Source organism: Scyliorhinus canicula, chromosome 19 (assembly GCF_902713615.1).
Source record: "Scyliorhinus canicula chromosome 19, sScyCan1.1, whole genome shotgun sequence".
NCBI lineage: Eukaryota > Metazoa > Chordata > Chondrichthyes > Carcharhiniformes > Scyliorhinidae > Scyliorhinus > Scyliorhinus canicula.
Genome location: NC_052164.1, coordinates 6130746 through 6150715, shown reverse-complemented (window position 1 = coordinate 6150715; position 19970 = coordinate 6130746). Strand labels below are relative to the sequence as shown.

General features: G+C 42.2%; 1 protein-coding gene across 1 annotated transcript in view; it reads left to right on the top strand.

Annotated features, from left to right (window-relative positions):
* The window catches only part of kpnb1 (karyopherin (importin) beta 1), a 61345-nt gene extending 45733 nt beyond the window's left edge, over window positions 1-15612 (top strand). The window contains exons 14-22 of the mRNA XM_038778533.1: window positions 2217-2288; window positions 2646-2790; window positions 5246-5328; window positions 7139-7246; window positions 7515-7658; window positions 8698-8803; window positions 8888-9002; window positions 9299-9460; window positions 13665-15612. Coding sequence (XP_038634461.1) covers window positions 2217-2288; window positions 2646-2790; window positions 5246-5328; window positions 7139-7246; window positions 7515-7658; window positions 8698-8803; window positions 8888-9002; window positions 9299-9460; window position 13665 — 936 coding nt within the window. The 3' untranslated portion in view covers window positions 13666-15612. The remainder of the gene's footprint in view (window positions 1-2216; window positions 2289-2645; window positions 2791-5245; window positions 5329-7138; window positions 7247-7514; window positions 7659-8697; window positions 8804-8887; window positions 9003-9298; window positions 9461-13664) is intronic.
* The last annotated feature ends 4358 nt before the right edge of the window (window positions 15613-19970 follow it).

Genomic DNA, 19970 nt, shown 5'->3' with positions numbered 1-19970 from the left:
TGTCCAGCCATCTGAGCTAAACCGGCTCCCATTTGGAACGGTATATGGCCATCAACACAAAGAGTTGTTGAAGTATAATTGTTTGGTTTTTGGGGATCCTCCAGTCTGGTGATCTTCCAAAGGACGATGGACAACATGTTACAGGGCATTCTTTGCATTGCAGTCTACTTGAATAATATTTGGATTTCTGATGAGACTGAGGAGGGGCACTTCACCAACCTGGTTCGAGTTTTTAAAACGTTTTCATAGGCTCGACTGCATCTGAAGCGGGGCACAGACATTTTTCGGACACTTTTCAGACACTGTGTGGAATAACTAGGCCACAGAATCACAGCACACGGCTTATCCCCTGTGGCAGGAAAGGTTTGAGCGATTAAAGGAAGCTCCAAATCCCAGGAACGTGGCCGAGGTCAGATCGTTTGTAGGTTTGATAAACTATGGAAAGTTGTTGCCAGACTCATCTACAGTGTTGGCTCCTCTGCCTACTTCTGCACAAAGAAGAGCGTTTTCAAAGATGTGAAAGTGCTGCTAAAATCAATCTGCTGAACTTATTGTGTCAGGCAAAGCCTCTCCCTATGGGGGGGGGGGGTACTTTGTCAGGTAATGGAGGACAGGTCAGAAAAAAGGATTAGTTTTGCATCAACCACACTGTCAAAGGCTGAAAGGGAGTATTCACAGTTGGACAAAGATGTTCAGCTATCGTTTTTGCGGTAAAAAGATGCCATCAGTACATCCTATGGTTATCGTTCACCATATGATCAACCACAAGCGGTTGATGAGCCTTTTCAGTGAATCAAAATGTATTCCTCCTATGGCCTCAACAAGAGTACAGCGCTGGATGCTTGCAATGTCAATGCATCAGTACAGAATAGTGCGTGCCACATGCCGCCCAAAGTCATCTCCCCTTATCAGATTTGCGAACCCAGGTACTGTCCTCAGACTATTTTCTTACTAGAAACACTTGCCCAATCCCCAGTGAGTGCTAAATAAATTTAAGCAGTGGACAAAGAGATCCTATTTCATGAGCTAAAGATTTCTGATGCAAGTATGGCCATCTTTCAAAGAAGATGGTGGGTTGAAGCAGGGTGGTTGCATACTGGAGGTCGAAAGCGGTTGGTTCTTCCACCCTGATCGTTTGCAGTAATGGATAAAATTCATGAGGCTCTCAAATGAAGACTCTAGGCAGGTCGGGTGTTTGGTGGCCTAATATGGACCAGGTCCTATTCTGCATGTCAATCTAACCAGAAGATGGCACCACTAACACTATTACATCCTTAGGAGTGGCCTAATCGTCCTTTGAGAATTCATATGGATTTTGCAGGGCCTTCCTGGGTCATATGCTTTTAGCCATCGTGGATGCACATTTTAAGTGGTTAGTTCGTGTACATTATGAGCAACGTTACAGCTCCCAGCACTATAGCGAAGTTACGCCAAGTCTTTGTAACTCGTGGGTTACCAGATTTTCTTGTTTCTGATAATGCAACATTTACGAGCGAGTTGTTGCAAGAGTTTATGAAAAGGAATGGAATACACCATGTGTGTACTGTGCCTTTTCAATTGGTTTGCCAGAGTGAGTTGCTCAGACATTGAAGAAAGGATTGAGGGATGTGAAATCATAAGTTGGAAGGAGACTAGAAAAGTAAAAAATACGATTATCATGCTTAACCTAAATGATTGTGTTTATATCATGAATTTTGGAAGTAATCAGGACTGGCTAGCTGGAGCTATCTTTGGTAATGAAATTGAACAATAGAAGGTTGTTTGCAGGCAACAAGATCATATTTATCTACGCCATAACTTGGAGACAGCAAGGGAAGAGAGTAGTGTTACACAGTTTTATTATTGTGCGCCATATTTACATCCATTGCTGATATCAATAAGTGCTCTGACATCATCAGTTGTTAACTGTGTAAATTCATATTTAACTGTCGATCTAATTCAATTTTGTTTTTTTGATGTTTAGCTTGCTCCCATTTTTGAGTTCACGCAGTATTTTGAGCTTTGCTATTTTTATGTATTAGAGAAGATTAACTTTCAGCACAGGATTTGACAACCGTTCTGTTGTCAAGTTACCACAGAAAGACCATCTGGCCTTTGCAGTCGTGATGCACCTGAACATTGTGATCCACTCAGCCCATGGGCCTTAGTGTATGCTAAAATATATTTTAAAAAACAGTTTAAAAGTTCAGACTAATTTTGTGTTTTATTCCATACAGTCTCATATTCAAAGTACCTCAGACAGAATTCAATACAATGATCTTCAGTCTCTGCTGTGTGCTACCTTACAGGTAACTAGTTTTTTTACTCCCATATTTGTGTTTGATTTTTTAAAAAACATTTTATTTGACTTTTTGAGGCGCTCTATTGACTGTTATTAGGTAGCGTGTTTTTCATCAAAATACCATCTTGGCCTCTGAGGGTGGCGGTATTTGGGCGAATTATGAGCCAATTGTTTTGAATTAGCTTGAGTTTGTGTGCGCTGCATTTCTTTGCTTCTAACAGATTGTCTGGTGATGACAAGTTCATGCACCACTCAGAAAGATGATGGTGATTATGAATTAATCTGAAGGATCTATTTTTGTTTTAAAAATTAATTAATATATTTACTACTTTAAATTAACTTTATTTTTTTGTTTGGTCCTTAGAATGTACTGCGGAAGGTCCAGCACCAGGATGCACTGCAGATTTCAGATGTGGTGATGGCATCGCTGCTAAGAATGTTCCAGAGCACTGCTGGTTCCGGTGGTGTGCAGGAAGATGCCCTCATGGCTGTCAGCACTCTAGTTGAAGGTATGTCTCATCATTTAAAGGAGTGAAATGGAAGAGTTCATAAGATATAGGAGCAGAATTGGGCTATTCGGCCCATTGAGTCTGCTCCGCCATTCTATCACGGGTGATGTATTCCTACCTACAATGCTACACACCAAGAGCTGGATTGCAAAGTCAGCCAGAGCACCTCCTCCCTAGAACACGTGACCTAGGAGAGGGAGTAGGCAATTTAGCCTCCCAAGCCCATACACCTTTAATGTGATAATGGCTGATCCCATCCTGGGCTCAACTCTACCGTCCTGCCTGTTCTCCATAACCCTTCAATCCATTACCAATTAAAACTCTGTAACTCAAATTTACTCGCTGTCCCTGCATCCACCGCACTACGGGGTAGAGAAATGATTACTTTTTAACTAAAATAATGTTTTTAGCTGCTTTGTTTTTTTGGTGACAGCAATGCCCTTTTCTATTGAATTATTTACAACCAGATTTAGTGGTTATTTAGATTGCTTGGGTTGATTTTGGAATGAGAAAGACCAGTTGCACTCTAGTTCTATCATTCCTGTTTTTTGCACCAACCCAGGAATTGGCGCTAAAACTACCATGAACTTGAATGCAATTCTTCCTGTGGAGAGCAAAATTTGAGTTCCCAAATTGTTAAGCAGCCACATTATTTTGCACAGCCAACTTACAAATCAAACTGTTTATAGTACAGTAGGCTCAATTCAATTTTATTTTGTTTCATGGTGTTTGAAATAGACCATTTTTAGTTGCAGAAATAGAGCCTTTGTGCTCTAACGTTTGATAATTGGGTCATTTTCACTAAATTGAAAACTGAATTAATGTTATCCTAGGAATTGTAAATAGTTCCATATTATGGTTCTTAAATGATGTATGTATTGAAAATTGAGTATTATTCACTACTCGTCTTTCCATGGATATAAATTAGCCAGATAGCCCCCGGACCAGATTAATAGGGCTTTTGAGAGGTTGTATAGGTCGGTTGTATTGGAGGATCAGGGAATGCAGGAATTCCTGGATGGTTTGGAATATCCATGGTAGGAGGAGGAGGATAGGACCACATTGGAGGGGGTGATAGGGAAGCAGGAGATAAAGGATGCAACTAGGAGGGTGCAGTCAGGGAAGATAGCAGGGCCGGATGGCTTTATGGTGGAGTACTATTAAAAAATTTAGGGATAAACTGATGGTGGCACATCTTTGGGTTGTGTGGGGGCGAAACCCACGCAAACTGGAGAATGTGCAAACTCCGCACGGCCAGTGACCTAGAGCTGGGATCTCGGCGCCATGAGGCAACAGGGCTAACCCACTGCGCTACCATGCTGCCCTGAGCATAAGATATCTTTGTACACAGATGACTTGCTATTGTATGTGTCGGAACCAAGTGCGTCGATGAGTGGTATATTGGAGCTGCTTAGTGTTTGGGTCTTTCTCGGGTATAAACTAAATTTGGACAAAAGCAAATATTTTGTGTCGTCCCGTGTGGGGGAGCTGCCGTTTCGCAGCGCAGTAACCCACTTTAGATACCTGGGGGATGCAGGTGCCATGTAATTTGGGGGAGCTCCGTAGATATAACATCACTAGTTTGGTGGAGAGGATGAAAGCGGATTTGGCAAAATGGGATTGTCTTCCTCTATCGTTGGCAGGTCGGTTACAGGCAGTTAAGGGGAATGTATTGTAGCGGTTTTTGTCCATTTTTTAGTGCCTGCTGGTCTTTTTAATCAACGGCATATTTTAAGGAAGTAGAAACGATGATTACCTTGTTTATTTGGGGGGGGGTTGGCCAGGGTTAGGAAGGTACTGTTACAGAGAGGATGGCAGCCAGGGGGGTTGGGTGTCCCAAATTTACTGTGTTACAGGGCGGCGAATGCTGGGAGGGGAGGACTCCCAGTGGGTTAGAATGGAGGAGAGTCTATGCAGGCAGTCGGGGTTGAGGGCTTTGGCAACAGCACCGCTCCCGATGGCCCCAGGGAAATACTCGGTGTCCGGTGGTAGTCCAATTGGATGACATTGAACATTGGGGGTGGGTGGGGGGTTGGAATGTGTAAGTTATTGATGATTCTTTTATTGGTGTTTTGTATTCAAAATGTTGGGAGCTGTTTGAGGAGGGGGGGGGATTGTTAGCTAGGGGGTTGACATTGTATTTGTTGTTAATTATTTGTTGTTGTAAATATGAAAATGTGTAAAAGGAGGCGAATAAAAATATTTATAAATTAGCCAGATGAAACAGACTAATCTTTTTTAACTGAAAAAATTGATTGCGATGTTAATTTTCAGATCTTTTTCCGAATGACCTATTACAAATTGAACTGTTAATTCACTAAAGTGAAAGTACTTAGTGTAAAAATGTGGAAAATTAGAGTATAGCAGCAATAAATTTACAGATTAATTATTTGCCTGCAACTATTTTGTTCCCCTTTTTCCCCCACGTTCAAACTAAGTCTTTTTTTTTCTGCAGTACTAGGTGCAGAGTTTTTGAAGTACATGGATGCCTTCAAACCGTATCTAGGGATTGGACTGAAGAATTATGCAGAATATCAGGTAAAAATCGCCTGCCGTGTGTGTGTGTGTGTTTGTTTCCTCTACTTTCTGTATCTCCCTTTACTCAACAACCCTTAAGCCCACCCCAAGGGAAAATCCCTCTAGTTGTCTTTACTTAATTTTACTTGTTAAATAAACTCGCATATTTTGCATCTTTGGGATGCCTCACAGGATGTGAATTAGTTTTGAGAAGCAGTTTAGAAACAAAAAATAGGAGCAGGTGGAGGCCATTCACACCTGCGAGCCTGCTCCACCATTCATTATAATCATGGCTGACCATCCAACTCAATAGCCTAATCCCGCTCCCATATCTTTTGATCCCCAAGTGCTATATCTATATGTCCTACATTACAATAAATGCGCTGAGTCATATAGCTTTCACAGAACAGAAAGAGGCCCTTTGGCCCATCGTGTCTGCCTATCCTAATCCCATTTTCCATCACTGCCTTGTAAGCAGTGCATTTCAAGTGCTGATCTAAATACTTCATAAATGTTGCCTTTTATCAGTCATGGCATAGAATATAGGAGCTGGGAGATTATGTTGGTGCTGTACATAACGTTGTTTAGGGCAGAGCTGGAGTACTGTGCAATCCTGGTCACCACTATCGGAAGGAGGTGATTGCACTGGAATGGGTGCAGAGAAATTCACCAGGATGTTGCCTGGAATGGAGCATTTGAGCTAAAAGGAAAGATTGGATAGGCTTGGATTGTTTTCTTTAGGGCAGAGAAGGCTGAGGGGGCAATATGATTGAGGTGTAATAAGATTGAGGGGTTTGGACAGGATAAATAGGAAGCCGCTGTTTCCCTTGGTTGAGAGGGTCAGTCAAAAAGGGACATCGTTTTAGGGTGAGGGGCAGGAGATTCTGAAGGGATTTGAGAAAATATATTTTCACTCGGGTGGTGAGAATCTGGAATACACTGCTTGGGAAGTTGTGGAGGCTGGAAACCTTGCAAGCAGTTGGATAAGCACTTGAAACACCATCACATTCAAGGATATGGGACAAGTGCTGGTAAGCTGGATTAATGTAAGATATGGGGTAGTTATGTCGTTGCAGGCTCGATGGGCCGAAGGGCCATTTCTGTGTTGTACAACTGTCTGCCATTCAATTGCTTATTTTGAAGCTCAACCTGGCCCATCAAAATTTGTTTTTACTATGTTAAAGGCATTGTATAAATGCATATTGATTATTTGATTCATATGCTGTTAGGTTCTTCTGGTTATGGCTAACTTGGTGTAACTAGCCAGAGACCCCAGCAACCTGCAGTACTTCCAAGAACATTTTCAATAATGTGCCAATTAAGTTGTAACAACGTAGGCTTCAGATTCCTTTGAAAGATCAGCATGTGGAAAACCTGCATCTCTCTTCCTGGACACAAACCCAGTCAATTCCCAGTAATTGCTACTCACTCAACTACTGTCTGGGTGAAACTATGCTTGTGTAATTTTATGAACTGGTGTTATGTAATGAGCGTGCATTTCAACTACACATTAATTCTCTTGGGTGTGAAATAAGAACTAGGAGCAGGAGTAGGCCACCTGGCCCCTCGAGCCTGCTCCAAAATGCATGGGGACTGTGGAGATGTTCTGAACGGAGATTGGGATGATGCCACCTGACTGATTTGGAATTCCGGCATTTGGTATTGGTGCTAATGTTTTATAGAGGAAATTGGTAGGGGTGAAATTCCATGCCTGCACTATCACAGATCAGTACAATCAGTCTAGCCTAGTGAAGATTAGCTTCAGTTGTGCACTAGTTATGGATTAAAATCTTGTCTGCCAGTGACCTCCTGTTCTAAATCTTTGTTGAAGGTTTGTCTTGCGGCAGTAGGCCTAGTTGGTGACCTGTGCAGAGCACTGCAATCTAATATGCTACCTTTCTGTGACGAAATGATGCAACTCTTGTTGGAGAATCTGGGGGTGAGTTTGTGTCTTGACACCAAGCTTAATTTTGTGATTTAAAACCTAGAGAGCTTCCTTTCTGCATATACAGCATTTCAATTTGTTTGTAAAGTTTAAATTTGAAAAAGTAATAATCCAGAGACAATTTGCTTTATACATTGAAGTTTTTCCTGATGTACACTAATGTAGTGCATTTTGTAAATTCAGGGTTCTGGGTATTTTAAAAGTGGTAGAATGTTTTAATTATTTCCATTTGCAACTATAGACAAAATGTGTCTCTTTCCAGAATGAAAATGTCCATCGGTCTGTTAAGCCACAGATTCTATCTGTGTTTGGGGATATTGCCCTTGCTATTGCAGGCGAGTTTAAGAAGTATCTAGATATTGTCCTGGATACCCTTCAGCAGGCTTCACAAGCTCAAGTAGACAAAGTAAGTACAGCATAAGCGTTAAGCCCCTCTGCTTCACATTTTGACTCTTGTCTTTCAGTGTAACAAACAAAAGTGAATTTCTTCCAACAAACCATTAACTTGGTGACATTTTGTTAAACTAATTTAGAACTTTATTTTAATATAATTGTATTTTGTGAACATATAACCCAGGGCGGAGTTTGGGAGAAACCTTTTCTTTAGGGTCGTTAGCATCTGAAATTCTCTTCCCCCGAGAGCGGTGGAGGCAGGGTCATTGAATATTTTTAAGGCTCAGTTAGATTGACTCCCTTGGGCAGCGCAGTGGTTAGTACAGCTGCGTCACGGCGCCAAGGACCCGGGTTTGATCCTGGCCCCGGGTCACTCTCTGTGGAGTTTGCACATTCTCCTCGTGACTGCGTGGGTCTCACCCCGACAAACAAAGATTTTTTAAAAATAATAAATTTAGAGTACCCAATTCATTTTTTCCAATTAAGGGGCAATTTAGCGTGGCCAATCCGCCTACCCTGCCCATCTTTGGGCTGTGGGGGTGAAGCCCACACAGACACTGGGAGAATGTGCAAACTCCACACGGACAGTGACCCAGAGCTGGGATAGAACCTGGGACCTCGGCGCCGTGAGGCAGCAGGGCTAACCCACTGCGCCACCATGCTGCCCCCGACAAACAAAGATAATCGGGGTAGGTGGATTGGTCAGGCTAAATTGCCCCTTAATTTTAAAAAAATAATAATTGGGTACTCCACTTATATAAAAAAGATTGACTCCCTTGGCAATAAATGACCGATTGGTACAGTTAAGTAAAGGCCATGACCAGAGCAGCCATGGTATTATCAAATGGACTACTCAGCCATTCAAATATAAATAAATTCTGTTCAGTTTGTCATAAACATTAATTTTTTTAAACTTGCATGGTTTCTTGCATTTATTTTGTTCAGTGCTTTATTAAGATCTTGTGTAATAAATTCAGCATGTACCTAAACTGCTACCCCTTGGTGTGGGTTTACATTCTGGTCAGCTTGCTAAGATTCTGTATCCTTTTTAGACAGATTATGATATGGTGGATTACCTGAACGAACTCCGAGAAGGTTGTCTGGAGGCATATACTGGCATCATTCAGGGTTTGAAGGGTGACCAAGAGAATGTACATCGTAAGTTCAATTATACACTATTAATATGTATATAATCTATTAAATTAAAGTTGTTCTTAAACATTTTCAAATTTCTTTCTGCAGCTGATGTGATGTTGGTGCAACCAAGAGTAGAGTTCATTCTCTCCTTTATTGATCACATTGCACGAGACGAAGATCATACAGATGGGGTAGTAGCCTGTGCTGCTGGACTGATAGGGTAAGGAAACTGACGTATCTAGTTACAGCTATTAATGAGAGGTACAACTTCTGTAGTTGCTATTGAAACTCAACATGCTTTCTAGGGAAATTACTGCCTGACCTATTCATAAACACTTTCTGAAGCTGTATATTCGATTGTGCAAATCTTTTTTCGTTGTAGTCTGTTATTGATGATGCATACATCAACTTGTGGTTTTCTAAAAAGATTCAAAAGTTCAGATTTGGAGGAGGGAAATAGTTTCATTTCAGTAAAAATCCTTTTTGCTATGTAATATTTTGCGGATTTTTTTCCAGAGATTTGTGTACAGCATTTGGGAAGGATGTACTGAAATTAGTTGAAGCCAGGCCTATGATTCATGAATTATTGACTGAAGGAAGACGATCAAAAACGAACAAAACTAAAACTTTGGCTACATGGGCAACTAAAGAGCTTCGAAAACTGAAAAATCAAGCTTGGTAAGACACCTTTTGTCTGGTGTGGTTGTTTCATTTCAGTTGCTCTGTTCCTGTTTTTTATGAGGGTGTTTTAAATTTAGAGAACCCAATTTTTTTTTCCCGATTAATGACCCATTTAGCATGGCAGATCCACCTACCCTGCACATTGTTTTTTATGGTTAAACCTGCTATTGAAATACATTTTGCTTTACTTTAAAGTTTTTATTATTTTTACTTTACGTTACCTCAAACATGGTCAATTTTAATTATTGAGCTTCTAATAATTTTATTAATTGCAGTTTAAAATAAAAATATTGGTGCGTACTACATGGCGGCGAACAATGAAAAAAGATAAACCTGTGAAATCCTTTTAGAACTTGGGATCAGAAAAGCCTAAATTAAGTCGCACTAATATGACGAATTTGGGAAAGAATGTGTTAGAGCAGGAAACTATATACTGAGATTGTTTTTGTTCCTTGAATCTCCATTGTATTGAAAAGTAAGGTGGCACACAAACAATAACAAAGTTCAGAGGAGCACAGGTTGTATTATCAATATTATCAATAAAGTAATCCAAGATTGTAATGGCAAAGTTGGGCAAAGAAGAACTTGTAATGGCAAAGTTGGGCAAAGAAGAACTATCGGGTCAACTATTTTAGCATGCACCCTGGATAGGGGAGTGGTCTTTTGGGCAAATTTCAAGAGTTTGGATTATTGAGAAGAAGAGGGAAAGCAAAGCTCCTGGGGAGTAATTTGTCAGTGGAGGTGGTACAGATATTTAATGAGGTCAGGTGATGAAGCCAAGACTGTTAAGTGAGGGACAAACAGTGGAATTTGGAAACACATTAGTTGACAAAACTTGTGGAAATTAACAATTTGAATGGAAATAAATCTTTTCATTGACTCATTGGAGGACAGGACATCAAAATATCATTCCACTATTGGGCTGCAAGGTAGGATGTTTCTGATGACATGAAGGAAGTTGGTTAGAATTAGCAGAAAGGATTAATGACATTGGATTTGGATAAAAGGGAGCAATTCTGTGGAAAGACATACAATGCTGCAATCACTTGCAAAACATGCTGTTGGAAATTTGACGAAGTTCAGAAATTCACTTGAGCATTTTTGGGGGGCACATTGAAGGGTATAAAACATGCCACACAGTTACGACTGAAACACTTGCACAGATAAACTGTCCTGGTGATGGATTACACCAAGACTTAATCAAAGAGTTAATAGTTTCCACAACTTTAACAGGTAATAGAACATTACAGCGCAGTACGGGCCCTTCGGCCCTCGATGTTGCGCCGACCTGTGAAACCATCTGAAGCCTATCTGACCTACACTATTCCATTTTCATCCATATGTCTATCCAGTGACCACTTAAATGCCCTTAAAGTCGGCGAGTCTACTACTGATGCAGGCAGGGCATTCCACACCCCTATTACTCTCTGAGTAAAGAAACTGCCTCTGACATCTGTCCTATATCTACCACCCCTCAATTTAAAGCTATGTCCCTTCATGTTGGTCATCACCATCCGAGGTAAGAGACTCTCACTGTCCACCCTATCTAACCCTCTGACTATCTTATATGTCTCTATTAAGTCACCTCTCAGCCTTCTCTCTAACGAAAACAACCTCATGTCCCTGAGCCTTTCCTCGTAAGACCTTCCCTCCATACCAGGCAACATCCTAGTAAATCTCCTCTGAACCCTTTCCAAAGCTTCCACATCCTTCCTATAATGTGGTGACCAGAACTGCACGCAGTACTCCAGGAGCGGCTGCACCAGAGTTATGTACAGCTGCAGCATGACCTCGTGGCTCCGAAACTCAATCCCCCTACTGATAAAAGGCTAGCACACCATATGCCTTCTTAACAGCCCTATTAACCTGGGTGGCAACTTTCAGGGATTTATGTACTTGGATGCCGAGATCTCTCTGTTCATCTACACTACCAAGAATCTTGCCATTAGCCCAGTACACTGCATTCCTGTTACTCCTTCCAAAGTGAACCACCTCACACTTTTCCGCATTAAACTCCGCCTGCCACCTCTCAGTCCAGCTCTGCAGCTTATCTATGTCCCTTTGTATCCTATAACATCCTTCAGCACTATCCACAATTCACCGACCTTCGTGTCATCTGCAAATTTACTAACCCATCCTTCTACACCCTCTTCCAGGTCATTTATAAAAATGACAAACAGCAGTGGCCCCAAAACAGATCCTTGCGGTACACCACTAGTAACTGAACTCCAGGATGAACATTTGCCATCAACCACCACCCTCTGTATTCTTTCAGCTAGCCAATTATTGATCCAAACCGCTAAATCACCTTCAATCCCATACTTCCTTATTGTCCGCAATAGCCTACCGTGGGGAACCTTATCAAACGCCTTACTGAAGTCCATATACACCACATCAACCACTTTAATGTTGACTTGAAGTTATATGGGTTTGAAATAAGTTCAAACAAATAATGAAGAATAGGTTGCCTGGAAGTAGGATCGATTGCGGTGGCGTGGGTCAAGCTCAGAGGATCATACATCCTTATCAGGGATTGAACAGAATGTTGGTTAGAGCTGAGCATAGTTTTATGAAGGATAAGTCATGCTTAACAAACTTGAGTTCTTTGAGGACAAGCAAGGTGGATCATGCGGACCCTTTGGATGTGGTATATCTAGACTTCCAGAGGTCTTTTGACAAAGTACCGCAGAAAAGACTGATCTAGAAGATGAGATCACCGGGCACTGGGGTAGAATACTAGATTGGATTGAGGATTGGCTGACTGACCGAAAGCAGGGGGTTGGGTTAAATGGGTCCTTCTCTGGCTGGCGAACTAGCTAGCGGGGTGCTACAGGGTTCAACCCTCTGACCTCCACTATTTATAATCTGTATAAATGATCTGCAAGCAGGGGCAGAGAGTAACTGAGCAAAATTTCTGGATGACACTAAAATAAATGGGAAAGAGAAGATAGAGTTTACAGACTGATATAGATGGGCTAGGAGAATGAGCCAACATCTGGCAGATGGAGTTAAATGTGGATAAGTGTGAGATTATCCATTTTGGCTGAAAACATAGAAGGGCAAATTATTATCTGGATGGGAAGAAGATTCATAATGCATCTAGGCAGAGGGATCTTGGGTGTCTTTGTTCATGAATCTCAAAGTTGGTATAAAGGTACAGCATGTAATAAAGGCAAATGGAATGTTAGCATTTGTTTCAAAAGGACTAGAGTAGAGTATAAAGTAGAGAAGTGTTGTTGCAGTCATATAGGGTGTTGGTGAGACCGCATCTGGAGTATTGTCCAGTTTTGGTCTCCTTATTTGAGGAAGGATGTGGTGGCATTGGAGGCATTTTGTTTTTTTAAAATGTAGAGTACCCAATTATTATTTTCTAATTGAGGAGCAATTTAGCATGGTCAATTCACCCCCCTGCACATCTTTTTTGGTTGTGGGGGTGAGACCACGCATACACTGGGAAAATGTGCAAACTCCACACGGACAGTGACCCGGGACCGGGATTGAACCTGGGTCCTCGGCACCGCAAGGGCACCACTGTGCTGCCCTTATTGGAGACATTTCAAAGGAGGTTCACCAGATTGATTCTGGGGATGAAAGGGTTGACATATGAGGAGAGATTAAACAGTTTGGCGTTGTACTCGCTGGAACTTAAAAGAATGAGAGGATCTGATCGAGGTATACAAGATACTAAAAGCGCTTGATAAAGTAAATGTAGACCAAATGTTTCCCCTTGTGGGGTAATCTGGAACAAGAGGTCACAGAAAAAAGATTGAGTGGCAATAGATTTGAAACAGATTGAGGAGGAATTACCTCTCGCAGGGGATGGTGAACCCAAGAAGGAGATAGATATATTTCTGATTTTTTTTTTTTAACATGGGGAACAGGGAGGTGGATTTGAGACGAGGAAGAGATCAGCCATGATCTGATTGAATGGTGGAGCAGGCTCAAAGGGCTGAATTGCTGACCTCAGCTCCTAATTCCTATGTTCCAAAGTCTTGACAGCAACTGTCTGTCTAGCTTGGTGTATAGTAGACACTGAATTGACATTTGATTATTGAACAGCTGCCTTATGTTGTTTTTTAATGCAGGTGATCAAATTTGTTTTAAGTAGGACTTGATTTGAACTAGATGGCACTGTTGAACTACAGCATCTTGGTTTTGACAGCTGTACTGGAGAATTGTCAACCCATGTCTTTTGTTACAGATTTCTGACAGCATTGGGATAAGGAAGACACCTGAGACCCCACTGGAATTCTCAAATCTTTGGAACAGAAGTGAGGAGTGTGCAAGGATGTTGAATGTTTGAGAATGTGAGAATGAGTGAGTGAGGTTTGCATCACACCACCTGATCCAGCAGTATCCTGGACTGAACGCCGAAACAAAAGAGGCCAACGTAACCTGCAACAAGAACGAGAAGAAATCCCCTTCTGTCAAACAGCGGGAGCGTTTTAGAAAATAAATTCAAAAGGATTATGAACATTGCTGCTGGGAGGAAAATTGGATCCTCAGCCTGGCTGATGTAATCGTACTACGTGGAAATTCGTGCATGAATAATGAGGTTGAGGTTCTTGGTCAGGGATGAGTGTGTGTGAGTGAGAAGGCATACACTTTCTCTACTTCAGATACATTACAATTTACTTGGTTAGCATTTGCATTAAAGAGTTGAATCTACTGAAGCAGCACAAAAGAATTGAATGAGAGTTGCTCTTATTGGGAAACACTGATGAATGTTCAGAGCTTCCTTGTGCGAAGCTTTAGTTAGTCTTCAGCCTAGTTTAAGGAGATGGTATCCCCTTTTTAAATAGCTTGCATTGGCTGTATTTTAAACCATTGAATCAGATCAAGCAACATGCCATTTAACCTATTCCAACTATTTTTGAAAATATCCATATAGTTTCTCTAAAATGCAACAAATTTTGTATAGACCTTTAACGAAAGGTGGCCTATTTTTAGCAGTGTTACTGCCATTTGCTTTGAAAAATAACGATGCGTTGTGTTTTACAAGAACGCTGGGATAGATAGATAAATGGTGTGTTTAGGTGTTTTTTCCATACCTCTAAATTCAGCGCATGTAGGCTAACAAAGGGATCGTGGTCAAGCAAATGTGGTGGCCAGTGACATAAATGTTCAAGAATGACCTTAAATAGTGCTACATGGTCATGGTGGCAACTATATCCCCACTGTTGCATCTTGCCACCATTGTCACACCACCTTCTTTGCCTACCAGGTATTTTTGACTCGATGGCCATTTGGTCATAATTGGCTGAGGGCTTGTCGCTTTTTCTTCACATCATGAAGGATACTATCTCTTTAAAAAGAAAAAGAAGCCTTTCTTCCCCTGTAAAGAGAAATAAAACTGTGAAAAGTGTAAATGATGCAGAGGGATTTGAAAAGGTTCAAGAAATCAAAATGGAAATGCATCATGCCCTAATCTGCCGGATAGCACTTTGGAACCCCTTTCCCCTCCACAATTTGTACTGTAGCAGCTGAAACAACGTAGAGTGCCAAAGATTTATTAATTGTATTCAGGTCATGCTTTGGATTTCTAAAGAGTTTGGAGGAAAAAAAATCAAATTTCATATTGAAAGTAGGCATATAGGATGCCATTCAAACTGCTTGGTTCTTTGCTTTTATTTGATTAGGAAAATAAAGAAAAATTGTGGTATTGATGTCTCGCTGCTCTTGGTATCAAAAGTAAACTAAACCGGAGACACTTGTAAAACAAAAGTGGCATATTTTTCCAACAAAGTCTGAATTTAAGAAGTGTCAAAACATTCCCCAGCACAACTTGTACTTAGTCTTACATTATGTGATTGCTGAAATAACTATACTTCCACACAATAATGTAACAACTGTATACAGGGTATTGGATATGTGCCTTAGTGTCAGAAGGTGAATACAGTTTGGTGTAGTTCATGCCACTTCACTGCAGGCTGAGAGTAGAGGCACCGTGTATTTACACTGGCAAAAGGGTGTTTTATCCAGTTAATAATTGCATACTGGGAAAGGTCTGGGCCTTTTCATGCCTTTATTTTGTACTTTGGAGATCGTACTGATGGGGAATTCTGATCATTCCTCAGTGCTACCTGTTGCTGTCCTGTGGGCTTTCAGCTGTAGAAAACAGGATAATAAAGTACACTGAGAAATAGTAAGTGGTGTTTGTGTCTTTTTTAATCTTATTTAAAGCTGCTTTCCTTGGTCACTATTGGTCGCTGCTATCTGGAAGAGTGAACAAGACCTTTTTATATATTTTAAGTATCAGATAAATGAGATGGATATTTGTTGGATTATATTGCAGCCCTTCATGGATTCAGGATTAGACTTTACTGAGAAATCCATAGGGAAAGTAGGATATAAATACTTTTTTTTCATGAGATGCTCATCTAATAAGCCTAATTAGTAGAGTGCTGGTGAATTTCATTTATATAACGTGTGACCAGTTAGCAAACAAGTGCACCAACCCCGATGAATGGACCTTCAAATTAACCCTTTCATCTGTGGGGCACTAATTTGTTCAAGTTTATTGCCGTTAAGTAATATGGAGTCTGAGACTAGTTGTAAATCTTCATAACCTGAATCCGATAACCCCTCTACACGTACTGCTGATGATGCTGCCAACAATTGCCCAGATATTGGTCTACTAGTGTCGCCTTAAATGATCCCTTGGAATCTATCAGGATTTGCTTCTACTCCAGGTTGATGGCTAAGTCCAGTGTGAGATCTATGGCTGCCACAGGTGAGGAAAGTGGGGCTTGAAGGGTTAGATGGATGGATTATTTGGGCGTTTGTGTGCTTCCATTGCCTCAACTTTGTCTCTGCTTGTTCCTGATGAAATCTTGGTGCTGTCTCCATTTTGGTTGGTCACAGGCCAGATGTCTCCCATGAGTCTGCAATTATGTTTGACCTCTTTGAGGGTATTCCAAAAATGGATGTAGTGTGATTCATAAGTGATATGAAGAGGTGTGAGAGACGAGTCCACATCTTAGCTGAAACTCCTCCTTTGGAGATGAATGACATTGTACTTGGATGTCTAGAACATTAGGACAGTTGGTTGGCACAATGTAAGCTGACTTGTTATTTTGTTCCCACTTAAAACGGATGCCTATGAGGAAAACATGACTTGGTGGCAACTGCTGGAGGGTGGGGCATGTATATCAGTGCCTGGAGAAATGAAACCACTGAAGTGTAACATTCTAGGGTGAAAGGCCAGGTGGATAACTTTCTTCAAAGCTCTTGTTAGTACTGTTGGGCAATGGCAAAGACAAACCCCTCTTGCATTGTGGAATAATCACATCCATGTCCTGGTCCCATTGTCTGGTATCCATGCAATACACAATGCCTGTTTTTAAAAAAAAAAGAAAACAGCAAGTTCTTGTAGTGTCTTGGATCACTTCTCTGGGTAGCCCGAAGTGTTGACAAGTGAATTACTTAAGTGTTCATTTCTGTTGATTAATGATGTCATTTATGCTTTTAAAGACCCAACAAAATGTAGCTAAAAACAAATTACTACGGATGCTGGACTTTGAAACAAAAACAGAAAATGCTGGACAATCTCAGCAGGTCTGACAGCATCTGAGCAGAGAAAAAGGGAGTTAGCGTTTCGAGTCTGGATGACTGTCAAAGCAACAAAATGTAGTGTTCATGTGGGATTGACATGATCAGACAGAATGGAGTCTGAGCAAAAGGAGATGAAGGGATGGGTGACTAAAAGCAAATAATATAATCCTGGGAAGAGAGGGTGGAATTGTGAAATGGAAGACCATTAAGGAGAGGTACAATGAGCAAGGGTCCAATGTAAGGTATGCAGAATTTTACATCCAGTATACAGCAGAGAAACAGGCCATTCGGTCCACCTAGTCTGTGCTGGTGTTTATACTTAGTACAAATCACCCATTGTTAACATCCTGGGCCAGATCCCACCATTGGTTAGGTAGCCAGATAGGAACCCCAAACACTTAATTTTTAAACCACGAGGAAAGGATTCTTCACTGCAGGACTAATTCCACTGACCAGGTGTCTTATATTAAAACAAACTTTATTCTTAACACATTAGCATCATAGAAAACAGCTTTTCAATTGACAGTTAAACAGTTCTTGCAAAAAAAAGGTCTTTGAACTTATTTTCCCATCTACTTCTAAACATTCAGTTAAGCAAAATCCACACACACGGGTCAAATGCGCTTATTAATACTGTACAGTTAGCACTCTGGCTCACAGATTTATTCACAAAGTACTTGGGAGAGCTTTCAGCAGTCAGTCTGAGAAATAGGCTTCCTTTCCTCCGAACCCAGAGCATAGCTAAATGAAAGTAAAAACAAAACAGCAGGACTGCTGAAAACGAAACTCAAAACCAGACCCAGCCCCTCCCATGAATGACATAGCCGGCCTTGCTGTTGATCCTTTACTCACAGCTTTAGCAGACATAGGATGCCTTAACATAAATTGTTTTAATAACTACTGCAACAGACACACATTACTATATGTATGTGTGTATATATATATATATTTTGCCTACAATTGTCACCGATTCAAAAGGTTTTCCCAGGATGTCTTTACACTGGAATTCTCTTCTCCAGATTTGGGACATGTTTTATGACTGAAAGGGATTGTAGAAGGCTGAGACCATGATGTATTAAAATGTTAATTATATTGGAAACCAGGGAACAGAACCAACATAGAAAAGCAATGATGGATAAGTGGAACTTAGTGCAGCATAGGATATGGGGAGCAGAAATTTGGATGATCAATTGGCTGTGCTGTTTACGAAAGGAATGTTGGTCAACCTATTCAAACAGGTCCTTTTTTATACATCCAAGGGACTGCATCATTGACAGCAGCTCTGCTTTGGTTCTGTGTTCAAATCTGGGAGTGTTATTTCAAACTACAATGTTTCTGGTTCAGAAACTATGCTACCAACTGAACTAAGTTTTATTTAATCTTGGATGGCGAGTGTAATATGCATAAGCAATTCTGTATGTTAATATGTTAGACCTTTTTCTCCCATGTGCATAGGGTTTACTCCCGAATAGATTTTTTTCGATCTGAGCAGGGGATTGATCCCGAGGGTGGAGGAGGCCGAGTATTCGGCCATAGCAATTTCAGACCATGCTCCGCACTGGGTCGATCTGGAGATGGGGGTGGTGCGGGACCAGCGCCCGCTCTGGCGTCTGGACGTGGGGTTGCTGGCTGATGAGGAGGTGTGTAGGAGGGTCCGGGGAAGTATTGAGGGGTACCTTGAGACCAACGATACGGGGGAGGTCCGGGTGGGGATGGTTTGGGAGGCTCTGAAGGCAGTTATCCGGGGGGAGCTGATTTCCATCCGGGCCCACAGGGAAAGGAGGGAGAGACTGGTGGGGGAGCTCCTAGATGTGGATAGGAGGTACGCGGAGGCCCCGGAGGAGGGATTGTTGGGGGAACGGCGTAGCTTGCAGGCCAAGTTTGACTTGCTGACCACCAGAAAGGCGGAGACACAGTGGTGGAAGGCGCAAGGCGCGGTTTGAGTATGGGGAGAAGGCGAGCAGGATGCTGGCGCATCAGCTCCGCAGGTGGGATGCGGCTAGGGAAATTGGTGGAGTGATGGGTAAGGGTGGGAATGTGGTGCGGAAGGGGGCAGAGGTGAACGGGGTCTTTAGGGACACCGGAGCCACCGGTGGGGGAGGGGGGGGGGGGGGGGGTGCGGTGGAGAGCTTTCTGAACAGTCTACGTTTCCCAAAGGCGCAGGAGGGGCTGGGGGTGCCGATTGAGTTGGAGAAGCTAGTCAGGGGGATTGGTCAAAATCAGTCAGGGAAGACGCCGGGGCCGGCTGGGTTCCCGATGGAATTTTATAAAAAGTATGCAGACCTGGTGGGCCCCCTGTTGGTGCGGGCCTTCAATAAGGCATTGGGGGGGGGGCTTTGCCTTCGACGATGTCATGGGCGCTGATTTCTTTGATCCTGAAGCGGGATAAGGACCCCCTGCAGTGTGGATCATACAGGCCAATCTCGCTCCTCAATGTGGACGCTAAGTTGCTGGCGAAGATCCTGGCCACCAGGGTAGAGGACTGTGTGCCAGGGGTGATACATGAGGATCAGACAGGATTTGTCAAGGGAAGACAGCTTAACACGAATGTGCAGAGATTGTTAAATGTTATGATGCCGGTGGTTGAAGGGGAGGCGGAGATAGTGGTGGCGCTAGATGCAGAGAAGGCCTTTGATAGAGTTGAGTGGGGGTACCTGTGGGAGGTGCTGGAGAGGATTGGATTTGGGGAGGGGTTCATCAAATGGGTGAGGTTGCTTTATGAGGCCCCGATGGCGAGTGTAGCTACTAATGGAAGGAGGTCAGAGTACTTCAGGCTCTACCGTGGGACCAGGCAGGGGTGCCCAATGTCCCCCTTGCTTTTTGCACTGGCAATTGAACCTCTGGCTATGGCGTTGAGGGAGTTGGGGAGGTGGAGGGGTCTGGTGCGGGGTGGGGAGGAACATCGGGTATCGCTGTATGCGGACGACCTGCTGCTGTATGTGGCGGACCCAGT